Source organism: Mesoplodon densirostris, chromosome 8, assembly GCF_025265405.1.
Source record: "Mesoplodon densirostris isolate mMesDen1 chromosome 8, mMesDen1 primary haplotype, whole genome shotgun sequence".
NCBI lineage: Eukaryota > Metazoa > Chordata > Mammalia > Artiodactyla > Ziphiidae > Mesoplodon > Mesoplodon densirostris.
The window spans coordinates 7685784-7706358 of NC_082668.1; the positions used below are offsets into that span (position 1 = coordinate 7685784).

General features: G+C 44.6%; 1 protein-coding gene across 4 annotated transcripts in view; it reads right to left on the minus strand.

Annotated features, from left to right (window-relative positions):
• Positions 1 to 5069: 5069 nt before the first annotated feature.
• EIF4E2 (eukaryotic translation initiation factor 4E family member 2) overlaps positions 5070 to 20575 on the minus strand; it is a 29160-nt gene continuing 13654 nt past the window's right edge. For 2 of the 4 annotated variants that reach the window (XM_060106457.1, XM_060106458.1), the window contains 3 exons: positions 20206 to 20358; positions 19970 to 20106; positions 17974 to 18239 (listed from right to left, as the gene is read on the minus strand). In XM_060106457.1, the coding sequence (XP_059962440.1) occupies positions 18167 to 18239; positions 19970 to 20106; positions 20206 to 20358 (363 nt within the window). In that variant the 3' untranslated portion in view covers positions 17974 to 18166. Of the gene's footprint in view, positions 7731 to 13134; positions 13214 to 17973; positions 18240 to 19969; positions 20107 to 20205; positions 20359 to 20575 lie in introns of those variants that run through there. The other 2 variants (XM_060106459.1, XM_060106460.1) reach the window with 2 other exon arrangements.

Here is a 20575-nt window from a genome sequence, read left to right on the forward strand (position 1 = left end):
ATTTATAGTAGGGGACTTTAACATCCCACTTTCACCAATGGACAGATCATCCAAAATGAAAATAAATAAGGAAACACAAGCTTTAAATGATACATTAAACAAGATGGACTTAATTGATATTTATAGGACATTCCATCCAAAAACAACAGAATACACATTTTTCTCAAGTGCTCATGGAACATTCTCCAGGATAGATCATATCTTGGGTCACAAATCAAGCCTTGGTAAATTTAAGAAAATTGAAATTGTATCAAGTATCTTTTCCGACCACAATGCTATGAGACTAGATATCAATTACAGGAAAAGATCTGTAAAAAGTACAAACACATGGAGGCTAAACAATACACTACTTAATAACGAAGTGATCACTGAAGAAATCAAAGAGGAAATTAAAAAATACCTAGAAACAAATGACAATGGAGACACGACGACCCAAAACCTATGGGATGCAGCAAAAGCAGTTCTAAGAGGGAAGTTTATAGCAATACAATCCCACCTTAAGAAACAGGAAACATCTCGAATAAACAACCTAACCTTGCACCTAAAGCAATTAGAGAAAGAAGAACAAAAACACCCCAAAGTTAGCAGAAGGAAAGAAATCATAAAAATCAGACCAGAAATAAATGAAAAATGAAGGAAACGATAGCAACGATCAATAAAACTAAAAGCTGGTTCTTTGAGAAGATAAACAAAATTGATAAACCATTAGCCAGACTCAGCAAGAAAAAAAGGGAGAAGACTCAAATCAATAGAATTAGAAATGAAAAAGGAGAAGTAACAACTGACACTGCAGAAATACAAAGGATCATGAGAGATTACTACATGCAACTATATGCCACTAAAATGGACAACCTGGAAGAAATGGACAAATTCTTAGAAATGCACAACCTGCCAAGACTGAATCAGGAAGAAATAGAAAATATGAACAGACCAATCACTAGCACTGAAATTGAAACTGTGATAAAAAATCTTCCGATAAACAAAAGCCCAGGACCAGATGGCTTCACAGGCGAATTCTATCAAACACTTAGAGAAGAGCTAACACCTATCCTTCTCAAACTCTTCCAAAATATAGCAGAGGGAGGAACACCACCGAACTCATTCTACGAGGCCACCATCACCTTGATACCAAAACCAGACAAGGATGTCACAAAGAAAGAAAACTAAAGGCCAATATCACTGATGAACATACATGCAAAAATCCTCAACAAAATACCAGCAAACAGAATCCAACAGCACATTAAAAGGATCATACACCATGATCAAGTGGGGTTTATTCCAGGAATGCAAGCATTCTTCAATATATGCAAATCAATCAGTGTGATAAACCATATTAACAAATTGAAGGAGAAAAACCATATGATCATCTCAATAGATGCAGAGAAAGCTTTTGACAAAATTCAACACCCATTTATGATAAAAACCCTGCAGAAAGTAGGCGTAGAGGGAACTTTCCTCAACATAATAAAGGCCATATATAACAAACCCACAGCCAACATCGTCCTCAATGGTGAAAAACTGAAACCATTTCCACTAAGATCAGGAACAAGACAAGGTTGCCCACTCTCACCACTCTTATTCAACATAGTTTTGGAAGTTTTAGCAACAGCAATCAGAGAAGAAAAGGAAATAAAAGGAATCCAAATCAGAAAAGAAGAAGTAAAGCTGTCACTGTTTGCAGATGACATACTATACATAGAGAATCCTAAAGATGCTACCAGAAAACTACCAGAGCTAATCAAAGAATTTGGTAAAGTAGCAGGATACAAAATTAATGCACAGAAATCTCTGGCATTCCTATATACTAATGATGAAAAATCTGAAAGTGAAATCAAGAAAACACTCCCATTTATCATTGCAACAAAAAGAATAAAATATCTAGGAATAAACCTACCTAAGGAGACAAAAGACCTGTATGCAGAAAATTATAAGACACTGATGAAAGAAATTAAAGATGATACAAATAGATGGAGAGATATACCATGTTCTTGGATTGGAAGAATCAACATTGTGGAAATGACTCTACTACCCAAAGCAATCTACAGATTCAGTGCAATCCCTATCAAACTACCACTGGCATTTTTCACAGAACTAGAACAAAAAATTTCACAATTTGTATGGAAACACAAAAGACCCTGAATAGCCAAAGCAATCTTGAGAACGAAAAATGGAGCTGGAGGAATCAGGCTCCCTGACTTCATACTATACTACAAAGCTATAGTAATCAAGACAGTATTGTACTGGCACAAAAACAGAAAGATAGATCAATGGAACAGGATAGAAAGCCCAGAGATAAACCCACGCACATATGGTCACCTTATCTTTGATAAAGGAGGCAGGAATGTACAGTGGAGAAAGGACAGTCTCTTCAATAAGTGGTGCTGGGAAAACTGGATAGGGACATGTAAAAGTATGAGATTAGATCACTCCCTAACACCATACACAAAAATAAGCTCAAAATGGATTACAGACCTAAATGTAAGGCCAGACACTATCAAACTCTTAGAGGAAAACATAGGCAGAACACTCTATGACATAAATCACAGCAAGATCCTTTTTGACCCACCTCCTAGCGAAATGGAAATAAAGACAAAAATAAACACATGGGACCTAATGACACTTAAAAGCTTTTCCACAGCAAAGGACACCATAAACAAGACCAAAAGACAACCCTCAGAATGGGAGAAAATATTTGCAAATGAAGCAACTGACAAAGGATTAATCTCCAAAATTTATAAGCAGCTCATGCAGCTCAATAACAAAAAAACAAACAACCCAATCCAAAAATGGGCAGAAGACCTAAATAGACATTTCTCCACAGAAGATATACAGACTGCCAACAAACACATGAAAGAATGCTCAACGTCTTTAATCATTAGAGAAATGCAAATCAAAAGTACAATGAGATATCATCTCACACCAGTCAGAATGGCCATCATCAAAAAATCTAGAAACAATAAATGCTGGAGAGGGTGTGGAAAAAAGGGAACACTCTTTCACTGCTGGTGGGAATGTGAATTGGTACAGCCACTATGGAGAACAGTATGGAGGTTCCTTAAAAAACTACGAATAGAACTACCATATGACCCAGCAATCCCACTACTGGGCATATACCCTGAGAAAACCATAATTCAAAAAGAGACATGTACCAAAATGTTCATTGCAGCCCTATTTGCAATAGCCCGGAGGTGGAAGCAACCTAAGTGTCCATCATCGGATGAATGGATAAAGAAGATGTGGCACATATATACAATGGAATATTACTCAGCCATAAAAAGAAACGAAATTGAGCTATTTGTAATGAGGTGGATAGACCTAGAGTGTGTCATACACAGTGAAGTAAGTCAGAAAGAGAAAGACAAATACTGTATGCTAACATATATATATGGAATTTAAGAAGAAAAAAAATGTCATGAAGAACCTAGGGGTAAGACAGAAATAAAGACACAGACCTACTAGAGAATGGACTTGAGGATGTGGGGAGGGGGAAGGGTAAGCTGTGACAAAGCGAGAGAGTGGCGTGGACATATATACACTACCAAACGTAAGGTAGATAGATAGTGGGAAGCAGCCGCATAGCACAGGGAGATCAGCTCGGTGCTTTGTGACCGCCTGGAGGGGTGGGATAGGGAGGGTGGGAGGGAGACGCAAGAGGGAGGGGATATGGGAACATATGTATATGTATAACTGATTCACTTTGTTATAAAGTAGAAACTAACACACCATTGTTAAGCAATTATACTCCAATGAAGATGTAAAAAAAAAATCTAGAAACAATAAATGCTGGAGAGGGTGTGGAAAAAAGGGAACACTCTTGCACTGCTGGTGGGAATGTAAATTGATGCAGCCACTATGGAGAACAGTATGGAGGTTCCTTTAAAAACTACAAATAGAACTACCATATGACCCAGCAATCTCACTACTGGGCATATACCCTGAGAAAACCATAATTCAAAGAGTCATGTACCAAAATGTTCATTGCAGCTCTATTTACAATAGCCAGGACATGGAAGCAACCTAAGTGTCCATCATCGGATGAATGGATAAAGATGTGGCAATGGCAATACAATGGAATATTACTCAGCCATAAAAAGAAACGAAATTGAGTTATTTGTAGTGAGGTGGATGGACCTAGAGTCTGTCATACAGAGTGAAGTAAGTTAGAAAGAGAAAAGCAAATACCGTATGCTAACACATGTATATGGAATCTAAGAAAAAAAAAAGGTCATGAAGAACCTAGGGGTAAGATGCGAATGGAGACACAGACCTACTAGAGAATGGACTTGAGGATGTGGGGAGGGGGAAGGGTAAGCTGTGACAAAGTGAGAGAGTGGCGTGGACATATATACACTACCAAACGTAGAATAGAGAGCTAGTGGGAAGCAGCCGCATAGCACAGGGAGATCAGCTCGGTGCTTTGTGACCGCCTGGAGGGGTGGGATAGGGAGGGTGGGAGGGAGGGAGATGCAAGAGGGAAGAGATATGGGAACATGTGTATATGTATAACTGATTCACTTTGTTATAAAGCAGAAACTAACACACCATTGTAAAGCAATTATACTCCAATAAAGATGTTTTTTTAAAAAAAAGTAAATTATCAAGGAATAGAGGTGGCCTGGGGTGATTTCTTACTTCCAAATCTAAACCTTCCTTTGAACTCCCTTCCATTCCAATATTCCTCGTCCTAAATTTAGAAGAATTAGAATTAACAACTATATTTTGATATTAAAAATGTAAATTGCGGGCTTCCCTGGTGGCGCAGTGGTTGAGAGTCTGCCTGCCGATGCAGTGGACACGGGTTTGTGCCCCGGTCCGGGAAGATCCCACATGCCGTGGAGCGGCAAGGCCCGTGAGCCATGGCCACTGAACCTGCGCGTCCGGAGCCTGTGCTCTGCAACAGGAGAGGCCACAACAGTGAGAGGCCCGCATACCAAAAAAAAAAAAAAAAAGTAAATTGCTATGGCAACGATTAATTTCAATCAGAGAATAGTTTTATGATGCACTTATGTCAATGATACTGCAGTGTCTGGACTATCCCACATTATTTTGTTCTGGAATGCGTTTAAAATGAAGACCCATGCACTGAAGGGCAGAAGCAGCAGTAACAAACGACCCGTGTCCCCATTTCCATTGCATTCAAGAGTCCACAACCAGGTTCTTGCTGATGTTCTCCATTTATTACTGCAGTACACAACTGCTCTGAAAGTGCAGCACTGACTCACTCCTGTCACAGCTTCTGCTCCTCCACTGGCTTACACCTGGAAATTCATTCTTAGAGCATCGTGAACCACAAGCTTCTCTCTGGGTGGGAAATTATTGTCACTGCCAATGTCACAGGGAAACACACACACACACGTGAGTAGAGGGGTAAGATGAGAAGAGCCCTGGAGAGGAGTGGGGACCAGTTTCTGAGGGGTCCTGGAAACAGCCTGCCTGTGCAAAGGGGACAGTGACGCCCCACCTCCCAGCAGCAACCTGACACGTCTGCTAGGTTGGCTCTGGTGCACCTTTTCTCCTTCGTCTCTAGAACTGGTGATACTGTAACCGTAACTGTGTCCTATCTCAGTGTAGCAGAGGCACATGGAGTCAAAAAGAGTTGAAAAGACCTCGCAAGCTAACGTGGAAAACAGGTGGCTTGGAAAAACTGACTCTTCAATCCCCGATTTAAAGCTGTTAGGCAGATCTGGAGAGCTCTGGGGGTAAGACGCTGCCTAGCAGAAATAACTCTTGCTCTAGCCAGCATGTGTTTGATGGGAAAAAAATAACTTTTGAATACCGCAAAGAAAAGGTTGGTGGGGGAGGCATGTGCAGCTCTAGAAAACACAAGAGATTAAAAAATCTGAACAAATGAGATAAAAGAAAAAAGTAAACACAAATATGGACAATACACCATAACACTCGGCCTGACGAAACCCTCACTCACGAACGTTATACACATATGCACCCACACTCACACACTAATAATAGGCAGACACCCAAAGGAGGGCAAATCCAAACATCTGCTCTCTTTGGAATCTTCATGGCAAATCTGAGTTTAGGCAAAACTGAAGACCTCCCTGGGTCTAAACTCAGAAGGCAGCCTTTGCTCTCCATTTTAGCCGATGTTACTCCGCTATTTGAGCCCTTCACAACTGTCTGGGCACTAGAATTTATTCTTCATATTCCTGGAGTTTAAGTCACTGCTAGATCTTATCTGATCTAACTTCACCTGTAATGGAAGCACCTCCCTTTTGGCTCTATACTCCCGTTCTTTTAGGAAAAAACATCCCAAGACAGTGGGTAATTCCAGGGCGTTCAGGAGTTGGAAAGTAGGCAGACAGTAATATAAATACAATAAGGAAATGCCTGTTACTCTCATATGATTTCTCTGCGACCAGGTGGCTAAGGCCCCCTGGCCTGCAAGGATAGGTTTTAGGAGAGGCCTTAATTTAAGGTACTGCGATCCCTGCTCACAAGAGCCAAGTAAGACGGTGCTCCTTGGAGGTTGCTGTAGGACTGGTCCTCGGTACTTATTTCAACCCTAGGTGCTCTTTGACCTCTCTGATTTCAGTCCTTCTGGAGTCAGATCACCCAGCTTCTCTGAAGTGTGCCTGGTCATTTTCAGAGCCTGCCGGCAGCAGCTGCAAGGTTTCTGTCCAGGCATCCTGGATCGGCACGCATCTGCTAACACGTATACCAGGTGATGAGGACTGAAAGTAGGTTTCTCCAACCACTGCAGACAGGTATAGCCATGCAAAGAAAGCCATCCATCACGGTCACCTTTTCTTCAGATGTCCCAGTTTCCGGATCATAGAATTCACCATATTGTGTTAATACCTGGCAACAACCAGCTTTTGCTTTCCTTCCTCAATCAGAGGCATGCAAGAACCCACAGAAACAGGCTGGACACACAGGCCCTGCTCATCCGGGAAAACGGTTTCAGAAACTGCCCTCAGCTCCTACTCCTGTACTTGGAAACTCTATTATAACCTAGCTCCTCATTAAACTGGATTCTGCTCCGGTTTAACTTATGAAGTCATACCTTCTAAGTCGCCTCAGTGAAACCAGTGTAGCCCACTGGATTAAACTTCTAAGTGCAGCAGTGCCTAAAAGGAAAGAGTCCCACAGGAGGGAAGACTGGAGGGCATAAGGCAGGAGACAATACAAAATCAGTAACACATTTTCCGAAAGTGGTGGGCTTGGGGGAAGAGGGGCGTGAAATAAACAAAACGTCCCAATAATTTAATGGCAGATCTAGAAGACAGCATTTATAGCTATTCCGGGACTCTCCAACAAAAAGCTTTTCCTGGATGCACAGACATTCATAATACTGATCACGCTCAGTTGACAGCTCTGGCTTGTACACGTGGTCACGACGCCCTTTGTACAGCAGAGGAGAGCACGACAGGGTGCCCGGGAGGCATCTGGGCAGCACACAGAAAAAGGAAAGGCTGAACTCCCCTAACAGAACCCCATTAAAAAAAAACTTTGTCTATTACAAAGTCACGTTTTCCATTTTTTCCGCTTTATAAAGTCAGCGATGCTGGAGGGTGTCTAACGGAATCCGTCCTCCAGGAATGAGTGCAAAAGGGGAGCACGAGGCTCAGGGATGTCCCCTCAGTGAGCAGATGGAAGGGCCAGCCGGAGACCTCCCATCCGTTTCGGACAAACACACACATACAGAAAAGGATTATTGCCAGCTTGTGTACTTTCACAATGTGATTTTTGTATTTCGAAAGCTTGAATTGTCCCTGAAAGAAAAAAATGGGAGAAAAGAGAGCATTCAATACACAGGTCATCTCTAGGCAACACACACACACACACACACACACACACACACACACACACACACCACACCACACCACACACACACACACACACACACACGGAAACCTGGCCTCGGTAGCTCTCGGGCCCTCCTGACACCCCAGGACCTTCCTTCCTTGCTCATCTAATGCCAACACAGCAACCTGCCTCCCAAGTCCCTTCAACCACTTGGACTCAACTGGTTGCAATTACAAAAGGTCAGAAACAACCCAAACGCGTGTGAACAGGGGACTAAAAATTAATTACTAGGGGACTAAATATTAAAGGGATACTGTGCAGCTTAAAAAAAAAGAAAGGGAGGGCTTCCCTGGTGGCGCAGTGGTTGAGAGTCCGCCTGCCGATGCCGGGGACACGGGTTTGTGCCCCGATCCGGGAAGATCCCACATGCCGCGGAGTGGCTGGGCCCGTGAGCCATGGCCGCTGAGCCTGCGCGTCCGGAACCTGTGCTCCGCAACGGCAGAGACCACAACAGTGAGAGGCCCGCGCACCGAAAAAAAAAAAAAAAAAAGAAAGGAAAAGAAACTCTCTACTAATATAGAAAGATCGCCGCGAGAAACTGCTAACAGTAAAAGGTGCAGAACGATGTGCGGACCTGATGTGCTGCCTCCTGTGTCAGCGAGGGTGGAGGAAATCAGGCTCATATCTGCCTCAAGGAAGTCATACATAATAAAACGCTGTTACCTGGGACGGTGTGGTGGCAGGGGAAGGGACACCGTGGAAGCTGGGCAGATGGAGAAAGAGTGGGACGGAAACCTCTTTCTCTCTTACACACACACACACACACGCACACGCATTTTTTAAAAAAAATTGAACCACAGATTGTATTACATATTCAAAACAATCAACCAACCAACCAAAAATCCCTTGGTTCAAAACTTATAGCTGCTTATGAAAGGATATTCCAAGAGGTGAAGCCTGAGTACACTTTACTTTAGAAACTTAGCACGTGCACACACGCGTGCGTGCGTGTGTGTGTGTAACAGATCTTGTGATGTCTTCTTAGTTGCCTCCTATTGGATGCAGACAGGTTTGGCCGCCCACTAGTACCTCTCCTGTTCCAGCCTAGAAATCCAACAACACCTTAGCAGTTCGCATCGCCATTTTAATCCCCAAATCCCAGGGTTGGAAGGGGCTTTAAAGGTCACTGCATCTACTGCTCTGGCCCAGTGCTTCAGACTTAAATTTGTCTGAAATTTTGAGACAGAAATTCTCATTAACCTGATTTTGGAATGATTTCTTCCATTTAATTTTAATGGAACATTCTAGAAGCTTTGGTTTTAACTGCCCTGTCTTAAAATTGCTACAATTGATAGGGTATCTGGCAATTGGTCCAGAGTGAATTAATACTGACGAAGGAATATGCTCAGCCCAGCCAAACAGCAGTTTTCTCCTGCTGTTGGCTAACAGATACTCCTCCATGATGGTGGCAGGCTGACAGTAACTCACAGCCCTCACTACACAGAGAATAACTGCAGACAAGCACACTGAGAGGAAAACTGGATGGAGCTGGCGTGGGTGAACTCTGTCTGGGAAGAAACTGATGTTATCTCAAAAGCCCACTGGTATTTTTGTAACTGACATGCATGACCATGCAGCTCAATGATCAATGCTATTGAGAATTTCAATGATTTCCATCTAAGGAGTTGAAGACTGAACACAAAGAGAACTTAGTGGGGTAATCATCTTTTTAAAGGGCCTTTCAAAAGGGCAGACCCCACTGAGGGGCTGCAAGAAGCTAGCAAAGAGTAAGAATGCATCTGATCATAAGACAGAGAAAAGCAGGTGTAACTGAGGTGTGCTATTTGAGTTCCCTTAGGGATGCTGTGCTGTGACAGAGTCTGCACAACGGAGGACACCTCTAATAACAAAGAAGTGGTTAGGAAGAAGGATTTGCTGCTTCTTTCTTCCCCTTTGATGCCATCTCCGTCCCCACAGATCAACTGGATCACAAAAGTCAATCAGCAGGGAGACTAGAAAGCCAGGGGTGCAGGAAGGTAGAGTCAGAGAATCTTCTGACTGTGGGAGAATTATCTGTCTTATCTGGAGTAAGAGAGATGGCAGGCAAATATGTGGACTCAGCCCTTTCTGCTGTTTAGTGATGTAAAGAAGAGAATCTTTAGGATTAATCATCACCATACGCAAGCCACCTACGTTCTGGAGAACTCCTGCACTGTGCTGGGGCTGGGCCAGAACAAACCCTCCCGGTGGCAGGTAAGCTGAAGGGCTCTGTAACACCTTCCCACTAAGATACGTAATATTTACTCTAATTCTGTTGCCACAGATCTCTTCATAGTCAGAAATCTCTCTAAGAAGTCAGAATCATTCTAAGGTTTATTTGTAAAATGGAAATGGGGAGGGCCAGAGTAACAAAGCCAGGAGAATCGAGCTGAGTTTTTCCAGAGTCTGAGATAAAGAAAAACAAAGAGCAATGAGGGTGGGCAACAGGCTCCTGACAATGACAGGCTGAAGCAGGCGGGTGGCAGCTGGCGGCTCAGGTCCAGCCTTTCTAAAAAAAAACAAAGTGGGTTGAGAAGAGCTTGGTGCCAAATTTAGTCTGAGGAATGTGTTCACCTCAAACCAGCTGGGAACTAATCCTCAGTTATGTCCCTCACCCCAGGCTGCAGGGCACAGAGAGATTAAGAGAAAGGGAGAAGGTAGACAGGAAGTGGCAGAGGCCACAAGCAATTTTTCTTTTTTTTTTTTCTTTTTAAAAGATGGGCTTCTCTTCTTTTAAAAGCAAACTAAAATTTAGACAATCTAGACTGAGCTCCAGAAAGCTAGACCCTCCAGGCACCTAGCAATGTGCAGACTATTGGGAAGGTTTCTGGGTTTGGGTTTTTTCAATGGCTTTCAATGATATAACAGATCGTTTAGAAGGAAATGATAACATTTTTACATCACGGTCTTCAGGGAATCATTCTCTGGCTATTCAGCTGTCCAGCCCAGGCCAGCTCTGGCTTCCTCCTCTCTCCCTCCCTGAAAAGCAAATAAAATTGCAAACCCCCTAGGTTTACTAGGGCAAACTTCAATCTCTCATTTCTACCGAGCGACCACACCAACTTCATTCGCCATCAAGAGAGACCACTGCTTCTGTGCATGTCAGCCTAGATATGCAGGGACCCAGAATCTACCCCACCCCCCCGACCGCCCCAAACCAGCAGCTAACTGAGACTTCTACTGAAGCCATGGTTAAAAGGGCGGTGTTTATTTGTAATGGTAATAGAGGTCAAACGACATAGTCCTAAAATATTAGCAGCCACATGTCATGTCACAAAACATCAGATAAATTGAGGAAAAGTATTTGTGGTTCAAGAATTATTTAAATAGCAGTTTTTTATTTCTTCATAGATAATGATCTACTTGGAAGGGAGAAGAGGGAGGGAGGACAAGAAAGCTAAAGTTTGGGGCCTCTAAAATGGCAGCTCAAACCACCACAAGCTGGGTATGCGCATCTTCTTGGAACACCCCTTTTACCACTTACAAGGTTAAATCAATAAAGGTGAAATATGAAGTCCTTCTCAAGTCTGTTAGGACAATGAAGTGAGTGGGGTTTTTTTTGTTTAGACTCTAATACTCCTCTCATTCTCCCAAGTCTGTGCTTCAAGGAGAACACCTAACCCATGAATGCTCCCTTCAATTTGCCCTATAAAAAAGATATTGGGGGGGGCAACAAAAAGAACAAAGAGACTACAAAACAGCAATTGTGCAACTTACACAACTATGTGACTTTTCAAAGCAATTCAAAGATCTTTTTCCTGGGGAATTTAGTGTTAGCTAAGGGGAGAGGGAATAATTTTAAGTTTTCTTCCATTCTGTCTATTCCAATTTCATTTTAAAGCTTTTTTTTTAATGGAAACTAAGATGCTGTTGAATTTTAAAGGCACCACCATTAAGAGGTAAACGCTGCCAATTATCTACGACAAAAACCTTTCTTATCACATTCATTGTAAGCATCCCAATTTTAGGGATATTAAAAGCAAAAAAAAAAAGGAACCTTAGAATTAAATATGGTAATGCTATTAAAACAAATCCATTATAGCGGCAGGCCTCTGGACATTTAACTGATTTATTTTGAATATCTGCTGTTTTCCAGCCTACAAATCAATGTATCAGTATTAGAGCTGATACATGTTTTTCATCCACCTCAGAATTCTATATTGACTATACTTTACAGATAAACTCTTTAAATTGCAATTTTGAAAGTCGAATGTTATCATCTAGAAGCTGAATTTATAATAAAGGAATTAAACTATTGATAAAACAGATATGAGTGGCATGAGTGTATAGGAATTCTGGGACTGTTTATTACTCAGACCCCTGGCCACCCGCTTCTGTCCCTCACAGTGTCATGCCATCTCTTTAGCCCATCTGAGGAATGTAGGTCTCCTTTTCTTGAAAAAGCCTCCCTTCCTTCCCGGGAGAGGGGAGTTCTGAAGTAGCTACTACAGCTGACATGTTCTTTTTCCATTTTAGAAATTCTCCATTTCTTAGGGATGGGTTTGGGGCGGGGATAGTTACTGTCCAGGAATGTGCTCTCGGGTCGGGCACATGGAGATACTGTCCTTTTATCCATTCCTCTCATCCAGAATAAATTTACCCAATTCAACTCCTTCTGCTAAAGAGACAGACATGGACTTGGAACTCCCTTAACTGAAATACAAATATTCTTAAAGTGAATGCTTCAGTTGACCCAGACTTCGATATCCCAGGGTCTCTCTCTGCCAGCAAACACGTGGTGGTCTAGCCACAATACAACCTGGAACCGTGCCTCCTACGCAGCCCTGACATCTACCCCCGGTTCACTTTAACCGCTGAAACTCAGAAGTTCCATCACTTGTTTCCTCACAACTGACAAACACCACCAGCAAACGAGACATACCTCTCACCTAACCCATACTGTGGCCTGTGGAACTGTCCTATTAGTCACAGGACACTGTCAGATGGCTTAAAAATGGCCACGTCCGGGCAAAAGGAAATGGATCTCTGGTCCATTTCTAATCATGGAATGTTGGCACCCGAAGACACCAGAGACATGTTAGTCCATGGAACCTCATTTTCCAAATCAGAAAACAGAAGTGTAGTGAGGCTCATCGACCTGCCCAGGACTTCACCAGGAGACACGTGACCCAGGGAGGCTAAGTCAGTGGCTTTGGACTCAGCAGTTTCCTCTGAGACTGTGGCCTCAGTCAATGAGGAGGGGCTGGAGCAGGCTCAATGCTGGCAGAGGCAAGCCTGGGGGCAAGTGGGGAGAGGGCATCCCCTTGGGAAGAGGGTCCTACGGCTGAGAGGTATGTCACAAGGTAACAGAGAAGGTAGACAAGGCCCTACCCTGAGTGTGAGAGACAGAGGGGGAGCGTCCGATCAGCGGCCGCTGCTGTTCACCAGGCCATGAAACTCCTCCCAGGCCCTGGCAAACCAGAGACAAAAAACACAATAGTACATTCAGATCAAAGGCTTTTTAACAAAGAGAGAACAGACAAGATAAACCCACATCCCATTTCAGATACCCTCAAGGTCAAGTGGAGCCCACCGATACCTGGAAGCACAGCAGTGAGGTTCTCCTCCTAGACTTTCCTCTCAGCTTAGCAGGGTGGCCGGCACCTTTCAGGGGCAGCTGGCACTTCTCCTGGCTCGTCTCCTGGCTAAGTCTGGCCCTCACTACTCCCTAGAGGATTTGCACGTCCTTCGAGCCACTCCTTCAACAAGTCTACAGGGGAGACCAGTGAGGTCAGAGCTAAGCTCACCCACCACGGGAGACACCTCCAATTCCCTGAGGCGAAGGGCAGCCCGTGCTTTCTGCCGTGGGGCCCTGAGGACAGGTGGCAGAAACTATCTTTCTTCATCAGGCCTCACCCTGACGGTAAAGGCAGGTACCCAACAGCATTACAATGTCCAAAGACGCAATGAGGAAATTACACCACTTTATCTGCTTTCGTATTTCCAAGCTTCTGACCCTTCTAAACTCAGACCCAAATTCTTATCAGGTTACATGTTTCTGATAATACCCAAGTAACTATTATCTTAAAGTTTAAGTTGTATATGTCACAGCAGCTCAAAACTTCCAAGGGCCAATGCTCAACACAACTTTAACTCTTATTAACTTAATTTAGAAATTGGAGTTAGAAAGGGATAAGAAATATGACTGAGGGTAGAGTCTCTTGGAATGATGCTCCACAAAGACCAGGGCCTTGGTGACTGCTGGCCAAAAACCAGGAGAAAGCTAGATCTCCTGTGTATCCGGAAGCCCTAACGCACCTCAAGTTTTCTGAGGAGCTTATGTCCTCCCTTTTTGCCTTAACCATTTTTCAGCCACTTAGGGACAAAGTGTCAGGTAACTTCCCTGGGAATTATATATAAAATGGGTAATTTGGTGTCTTTAAATCTAAAATTCCTTACTGTCAATTATTCCATTCTTGGTTTAAAGGGGTGATATACCCATGGTGACAACATATAGGGTTTAACGTGCTAAATTATTAGCTCACTACAGGTTTAATATTATAACCACTAAAATAAATTTTATCAGTACGTCTCCTACAGATAGCTTTTCTTTTTTTAAATAGGAAGGGATTAAATACAGAGACCTGGCACAACAAATTCATTCTTCCAGGCAATATTCACATCAGTTTCATTAGTATTTCCCTCTTGTAAACAGCAGCATTTATAAGTTAATGATGTATCTCTCGGAATAAGAGATTGATCTGAAGTTAATGGTTTCTTCAGAGAGAGTATTGCCAAAATACTGATACATGTATGTTAACTGAAGGAAAATGGAAGAGCACCCTTAAGCATGCCGGTCTTTATCAATTCACAAGCTCAGTTTCCACAGAAAGACATCTGCTTCACAGCTCCTTCTGGAGAGATGGTAACGTGGTGAACTTTGAGAGTCCACGAGTGATGTCAGAAGGTCATGTCACTCTTCACTCCAAATGAAGATAAGGAGAAAGCAAAATCTGACGCTTGGGCAACGACCCAGGAAACCCCTCTCTTGCTCTAAAGGTGAGACTTAAATTCTATTGAAGCAATTTAGGTGTCAACAAGAAATTACATGGCTGTGTTGAAGCTTCACCTCATTTATCCTTTTGTTTCCAGAAAGCCCTACACTAGTCCAAACAGAAGTTCTCTGTGTCAAGAACCTTCAGAAATATGGATGTCAGAGTTCCCCTCTAATCCAGTTTAGTATTAAACTGCCCTCCCATTTTCTTCAGCAGTATTTTCTTCATATGTAAAAACTTCAACATGAAGAATGTGGGCAAAGAAGTTTCCTCATATGGATTCAGTGGAGATCAAATAGCTGATCACAGTCACAGGTACAATTGCTGGTTCTCACAGGCTAATGCTTGACTAAGAGGCAAATCAAACGCCTAAAACTAGGTGCGAATGTTCTAGCTTTTTTCCATCTGGCATCCCAGGCATATTAGTAATATTAAAACATTTCTTTTAAAGGTAAAGAAAGAGCAAGTTAAATGTTAAAACTGTCATGTATATTGAGTTTCTTAAAAAAAATAGCCTTTTTTAAATTACCGTGAGATTAATATAGCCTACAGGGCATTCTAAATAGATTCAAATGACAGGATAACAATGAGTCCTTTAAAGACCACTTTTTACCAGCTCACTTACCAGAAAGCAAATTCTGAGAGCAGGGATCTCATTTCTGTGTAACTCTGTACTTGCCCTTACTCTGGCCCAAATCTCAGTTCACAGCCTTGCACTCAGCTGGCCCTCATATTCATGGACGAACTTGGCCTCCTGCTAGTCTGGGCTTTACCTTGAACATCAGCATGGGGGAACATTTCACAAATGCAAAGCCCAGCAATTATGCTGGTATGACCCAGTGCCACCCGGCTATGATTTAGCCATGGCAAGAGAAGGGATGGTTGGTTCTGGCCTACAAAGTTCAATGTTTAAATACAATGAAATCTAGACGTGGTGAAGTCCCCCCGATTCGACCCATTTCTCCTCTAGAATAAATGAATAAAGAGAAGTCACCTACCCTCAGCTCTCTCTGCAGAGGGGCCTGGTCAGTCTTCCCAACACTGTGGCCCACTGAGTGCAGCTGGCCCTGTCTTCCCTCTCCCATTCCAGGCCAGAGGCACGAAGGGACTCAAGAGACTACTCCAAAGAGGAATCTCCTCACAAAAGGCACTGCTGCTCTCTATGGCTCTGTGCCCCAAGTCTTATCCTGGTGGTCCCATGATTCTGGGTTGCAAGTCTGGCTGTGTTATGAGATTGTCCTCAACATGGCGGATACAGTGAATCACTGGATGCCTGCAAGGACCCAAATCTCTGACATCTCAGCTACGATTGGCCTCATTAGAAAGAGCCACGCCCCCGAGCTAACACTCAATTGAACCAGTTTCACGTTTCTCAGTGGGACCCACGCACCCTTAAGGGGCTAACAGTTGGCAATAAGCAAGGGTACGAGGCGGCAGGCAGCTTCCCCTCTGCAGCAAAGCAGCTCGTCACGCCCTGTGCGCAGCAGCAGCAGCCTCTCAGGAGTGCAGCAGGAAACGGCCACAAGCAGTGTGATCAGGGGAAGCCTGGGAGAACCAGATAGTTGAAGGAGGACACTGGAGACTGGACTGAAACAGAGCAAGGTGGAGGCACGCTTGACTGAGAAATCTAAGCCACCCCTGAAAAAGTGCCCCTCACCATTTCCGGGAGCCCTAATCTCCAGAGTAGGTGGGAGGGCACTGCCGGCTCTTTCTTCCTCATTTCCCTTGAGTTCTCAAGTCCAAGCAGCTGCTGTTCCTTGGCTCAAACAGAGCCATACCTGTGGGAGAGCCACAAGGAGCAGAACAAAGCAGAACAGTTCCGGTTTCTGTTCAGATGTGGCAAGGATCACAGGGGTCTCAGGGTCAGTTTGGTGCTTTCTGATCAACCCTTACTTTGGAAGGTGACATCAAGCTCATCCCCTGGACCAGTTACATTAGCTGAAATTAAGGTCAATACATGTAACGTTATAGTGGAAGGCAAGAGGGAAAGGGCCGTAGAAGGTAATTCTTTGACAAACGCTGAAAACAGAGAGAATAGGCATTTCCATACATCAACAAATCTCCATCTTCTAGGTCCTTCAACCAATTTGGGGTACGTAATAGAAAAACGCAACGACACGAACACCTTCAGGATGCTGAGCCCAGGGCACTTTAGCCCCAGTGTGTGTTCTGTGGGATCCCAGGCCACGTGGAGCCCGATGGTCAGTGAGGATGGTACAGCTCAGGGCGCTGCTGCCGTAATGGAAGAGCACAGCCACTCTGGCAAACTCCACGTTATGCCCACAGCCACCTTCACGGGCGCGATCAGGCAACCTGGCCTAGTGCGGGCAAGTGTTTCATTTTTGGTTTTGGTGGCAGCTCCTCAGAAAGCCTAAAGTAACGTAAGGCTTGCTGAAATTCTACATACAAGTGAGGGGCCTGAAGGCCAAGCTGTAGCACATACACGCCAAGCCACAAGCACATGAGGGGCTGGCACGTGCTACGTATGGTCAGAAGCCCTAAGGAGCACACACTCAGGCAGGACAAAGACATCTCCCCACCCCAGGTCCTGATGCACAACAACCCTGGGGACTGGCAGGAAGGGAAGGGCTAGAACCTTGAGACCGTGCAAGCAGGGCGAGCTCAAAGAGGAAGATGATCTGGCTCTAAGGGGAGAGCAGAAGGGAGAAGGCTGGCAAAGAGCTTGTGGCTTGGGTGGCTTTGGCACAGTGAGAAAACCCCATTAACACAAAGCAAGGAAGCTCTATACGTACAGCCGCACACAGACGGAAGCAGGGCTTTACCTCCAAGCAAGAAATTTCTTCGAAGTAAGACAAACAAAGTCAGCAAAGCAAAGGCCAAGGATCCCCCTCTCCAACCTTACAGACTTTCAAGCTGAATTCTAAATCAGAAATCGCTCTGTTCTGGTCATCAGCATGACTAGATGGAAACTAAAATTCAAATACCAAAAAAACGGGGTCTCATTTTGAGAGCTAGATATCACCTCGTTATGCCGGACCTCAGCAGAGCTGGAACAAAATACCATGTGACGTTATACAATGGGCTTATGAAAATGAGGCTGCGTTCCCCGGATGGCCCTCCACGGAGAAGTCTGTGCCATTCCTTAATGTGGTGACAGTCAGTCTGAAAGGCCACTTCTTTGATGCACCATAAAGAGCAAGAGCATGAGACAAGCTAGTTTAGCACCGTTTATTAAGTGATCTCAGCTGCTGTTGTAGCTGCTGCGTGTCAGCCTGTTCTTAAAACATAAAATGCTCTTCCGATTCCTCTTGTCCGGGACAGAAGGGTCTTCCAGGTAGCACGCCAACAGAACAAGAGACTCCGATGATGCCAGCTTCAATGATGGTGCCATCCAGAGAAGGAGAGGGTCATGGCACATTCAACCGCGGCTTCCAGAGGTTTTGAAAAAGGAGCCTTTGGGGGCCCAGCCTGCCTGGCATTCTAGTGGAAGTGCAAAATGTTGGCACATTGGGAGAGAAAGAGAGGGAGACGCGCGGGCAAAGTAGCATCTAGGTATCAAGGAGGGTTTTCTGGTCCCTGTAGCTGCAGGGCTGAAGTACTAGGCAGACCTCTGGATAAAGCAGCAAGCAGCAGACTAAAGCAATAAGCCCAAAGGCTCTCCTAGACTCTAAGGACTTGTACGTGTTTCTACAAAAGTCAGGAAGAACTGCTTCAGGGTATTAGAGAGGGAGAACAGTGGAGAGGGGAGAGCTGAAAAATACCTCTTTCCCTTTCCTATCCAGGTGAAAAGGTTGCTTCTAGGGGGAATGGGGGTGGGGAGCATTTGGGAACCTTGAATGTAAGAGTCCTAGAAAAGGTAGGTGTGGGTCTCTCCAGCCTAGACTGAGTCTGCCTGGAGGGCAGAAACTACTTGTATTCCAGAACAAAGAACAGGAAAAATCTGCCTAGAGGAAAAAACAATGCTGACCCGGGACTGCCGAGGCAAGCCATCAGGGTCATGGCTAGCTAATAACTGTTGGTGGCTACAATGAGCCACACCCAGCCATGTGACACAGACCACCTCCTATGGCAGCATTCCCAATTAAAAACTGGCGCTTAGCTAGTTTAAGCCAGTTCCACCCACAATATGATCTGGAAATTCAGGGGGAAAAGATTCCCAAATGGTCTGCCTGCTGAACACCATGGCTGGGCTCACTACCAGTAATGCTTTTAATAAGCAGGATGATGATATTATTGCTAAAGATGACGATGAGAGCAATAATACTTGGCCCTGTAAGAGCTTTCTCCATCTGAGGACCTTCAATTACAAAGATTAAATCAGCCTCAAACAACCCTGTTGGGTAAAGCGTTATTATCCCCCATTTTCCGATGGGGAAACTGAAGCGGAGCGGCAGAGAGACTTTTCAAAGGCACACACTGATATCAGAGTCAAAGGAGAGAACTAGACCTCCAAGGCCTGACTCCTAGTTGGCTCGCTCTCCCTCCAGTTGTGAGAAAAATCTAACAGCCACTCCCCACACGTTTTCAGAATAACCTGGATTTATTTATGACATTCAATCACTGAAGGAGCAACCCTAGCCAGTGATTCTCGTTTGTGGACGTCCAGCCCCACTTCCCTGAGTCTCAGGTAGACTGCAAAGCTGATTCCCCCTTCGGCACCCACGCTCCCCTTAGCTTCTACTCCCACAAACACGCTACTCTGCCGCCTCTACGAGTTCAGCTCTACACACAAGGAAATGGAGTCAGCACTCCTGATACGAAGTCGATTTCCCAGGACAAAGAAGACAGACGGAAGCTAACAAGTTAAAAAGACGTGCAAAAGTGGAGAGAGGGGCAGACAGGGAGGAGGGCCTTACTGTTCGGTGAAATTATCTTAAAAAACAGCAAGAAAAAGAGCACTTTGTCTTTCATTTTACGACAGTGGTTAGTGCGTGAAAGACAAGCCTGCCTGTGTAAATAAAGCCAGCCCAGGCAGTGCAACTGGGATTCTGCAGAAGGGCTCTCTCTCGCACAAAGCACCCCACAGTGTCGGTGCACAGGGACCCTCGGCAGCAAAGAACTGCCACAGCGGCCAGAAGGGCTAGGGGAAGACTGGTCTGTCCCTTCTCCTGACGTCAGTCTCCGTACGACCACATTCCTCTGGGCCCAACTAAGGACCTACTTTTGCTAAACTTAGGGACACGCCCCCCGCAAGCCCCCACAACACGTACTTGATGCTGTCGGTGTGGGTTTTGTATTCCATAATGGTGTTGGGAGGTAGGTTAAGCACTCGCCGAAGCGTATCCCGGATGCGGGCTGTGGTGGCTTGGTCGCTGGCAGTCTTATTCCATATTGAAATAATGTCCTCCTACAGGAGGAACGACAGAAGGAATCATCAAAGCAAATCGGAGGCAGTGAGAAGAGTAAAGGCAACATGCGAAGCAGACCTGCCCGTGGGGTGGCTTACCTGAAACCGGACAGAGACCACAGCCCCACAGATCTCCTCCCCGACCATGAACTGTTCCCCCAGCATGGCCAGGATGAGATTCTCCCAGCAACGGGACGCCAAGCCCTTCCGCAGCCGAATAATCCACTTTCCACCATTTTTATTTGCATCATCCTGTGAAAAGGGAGAAAGCATTTAAAGTTAAAATATGGTTTCACAGCTCTTTTGCTTTTGCTTTAGGGCCAACGATCCCTTGATCACTAAGAAGTCTTGTTGCTTCCCAATTATTCAACTCTATAGGAAAAAATGGCCAAACGGACCCTTTAAGAATAATCCTCTCTTGGGAATTCCCCGGCGGTGCAGTGGTTAGGGCTTGGCACTTTCACTGCCG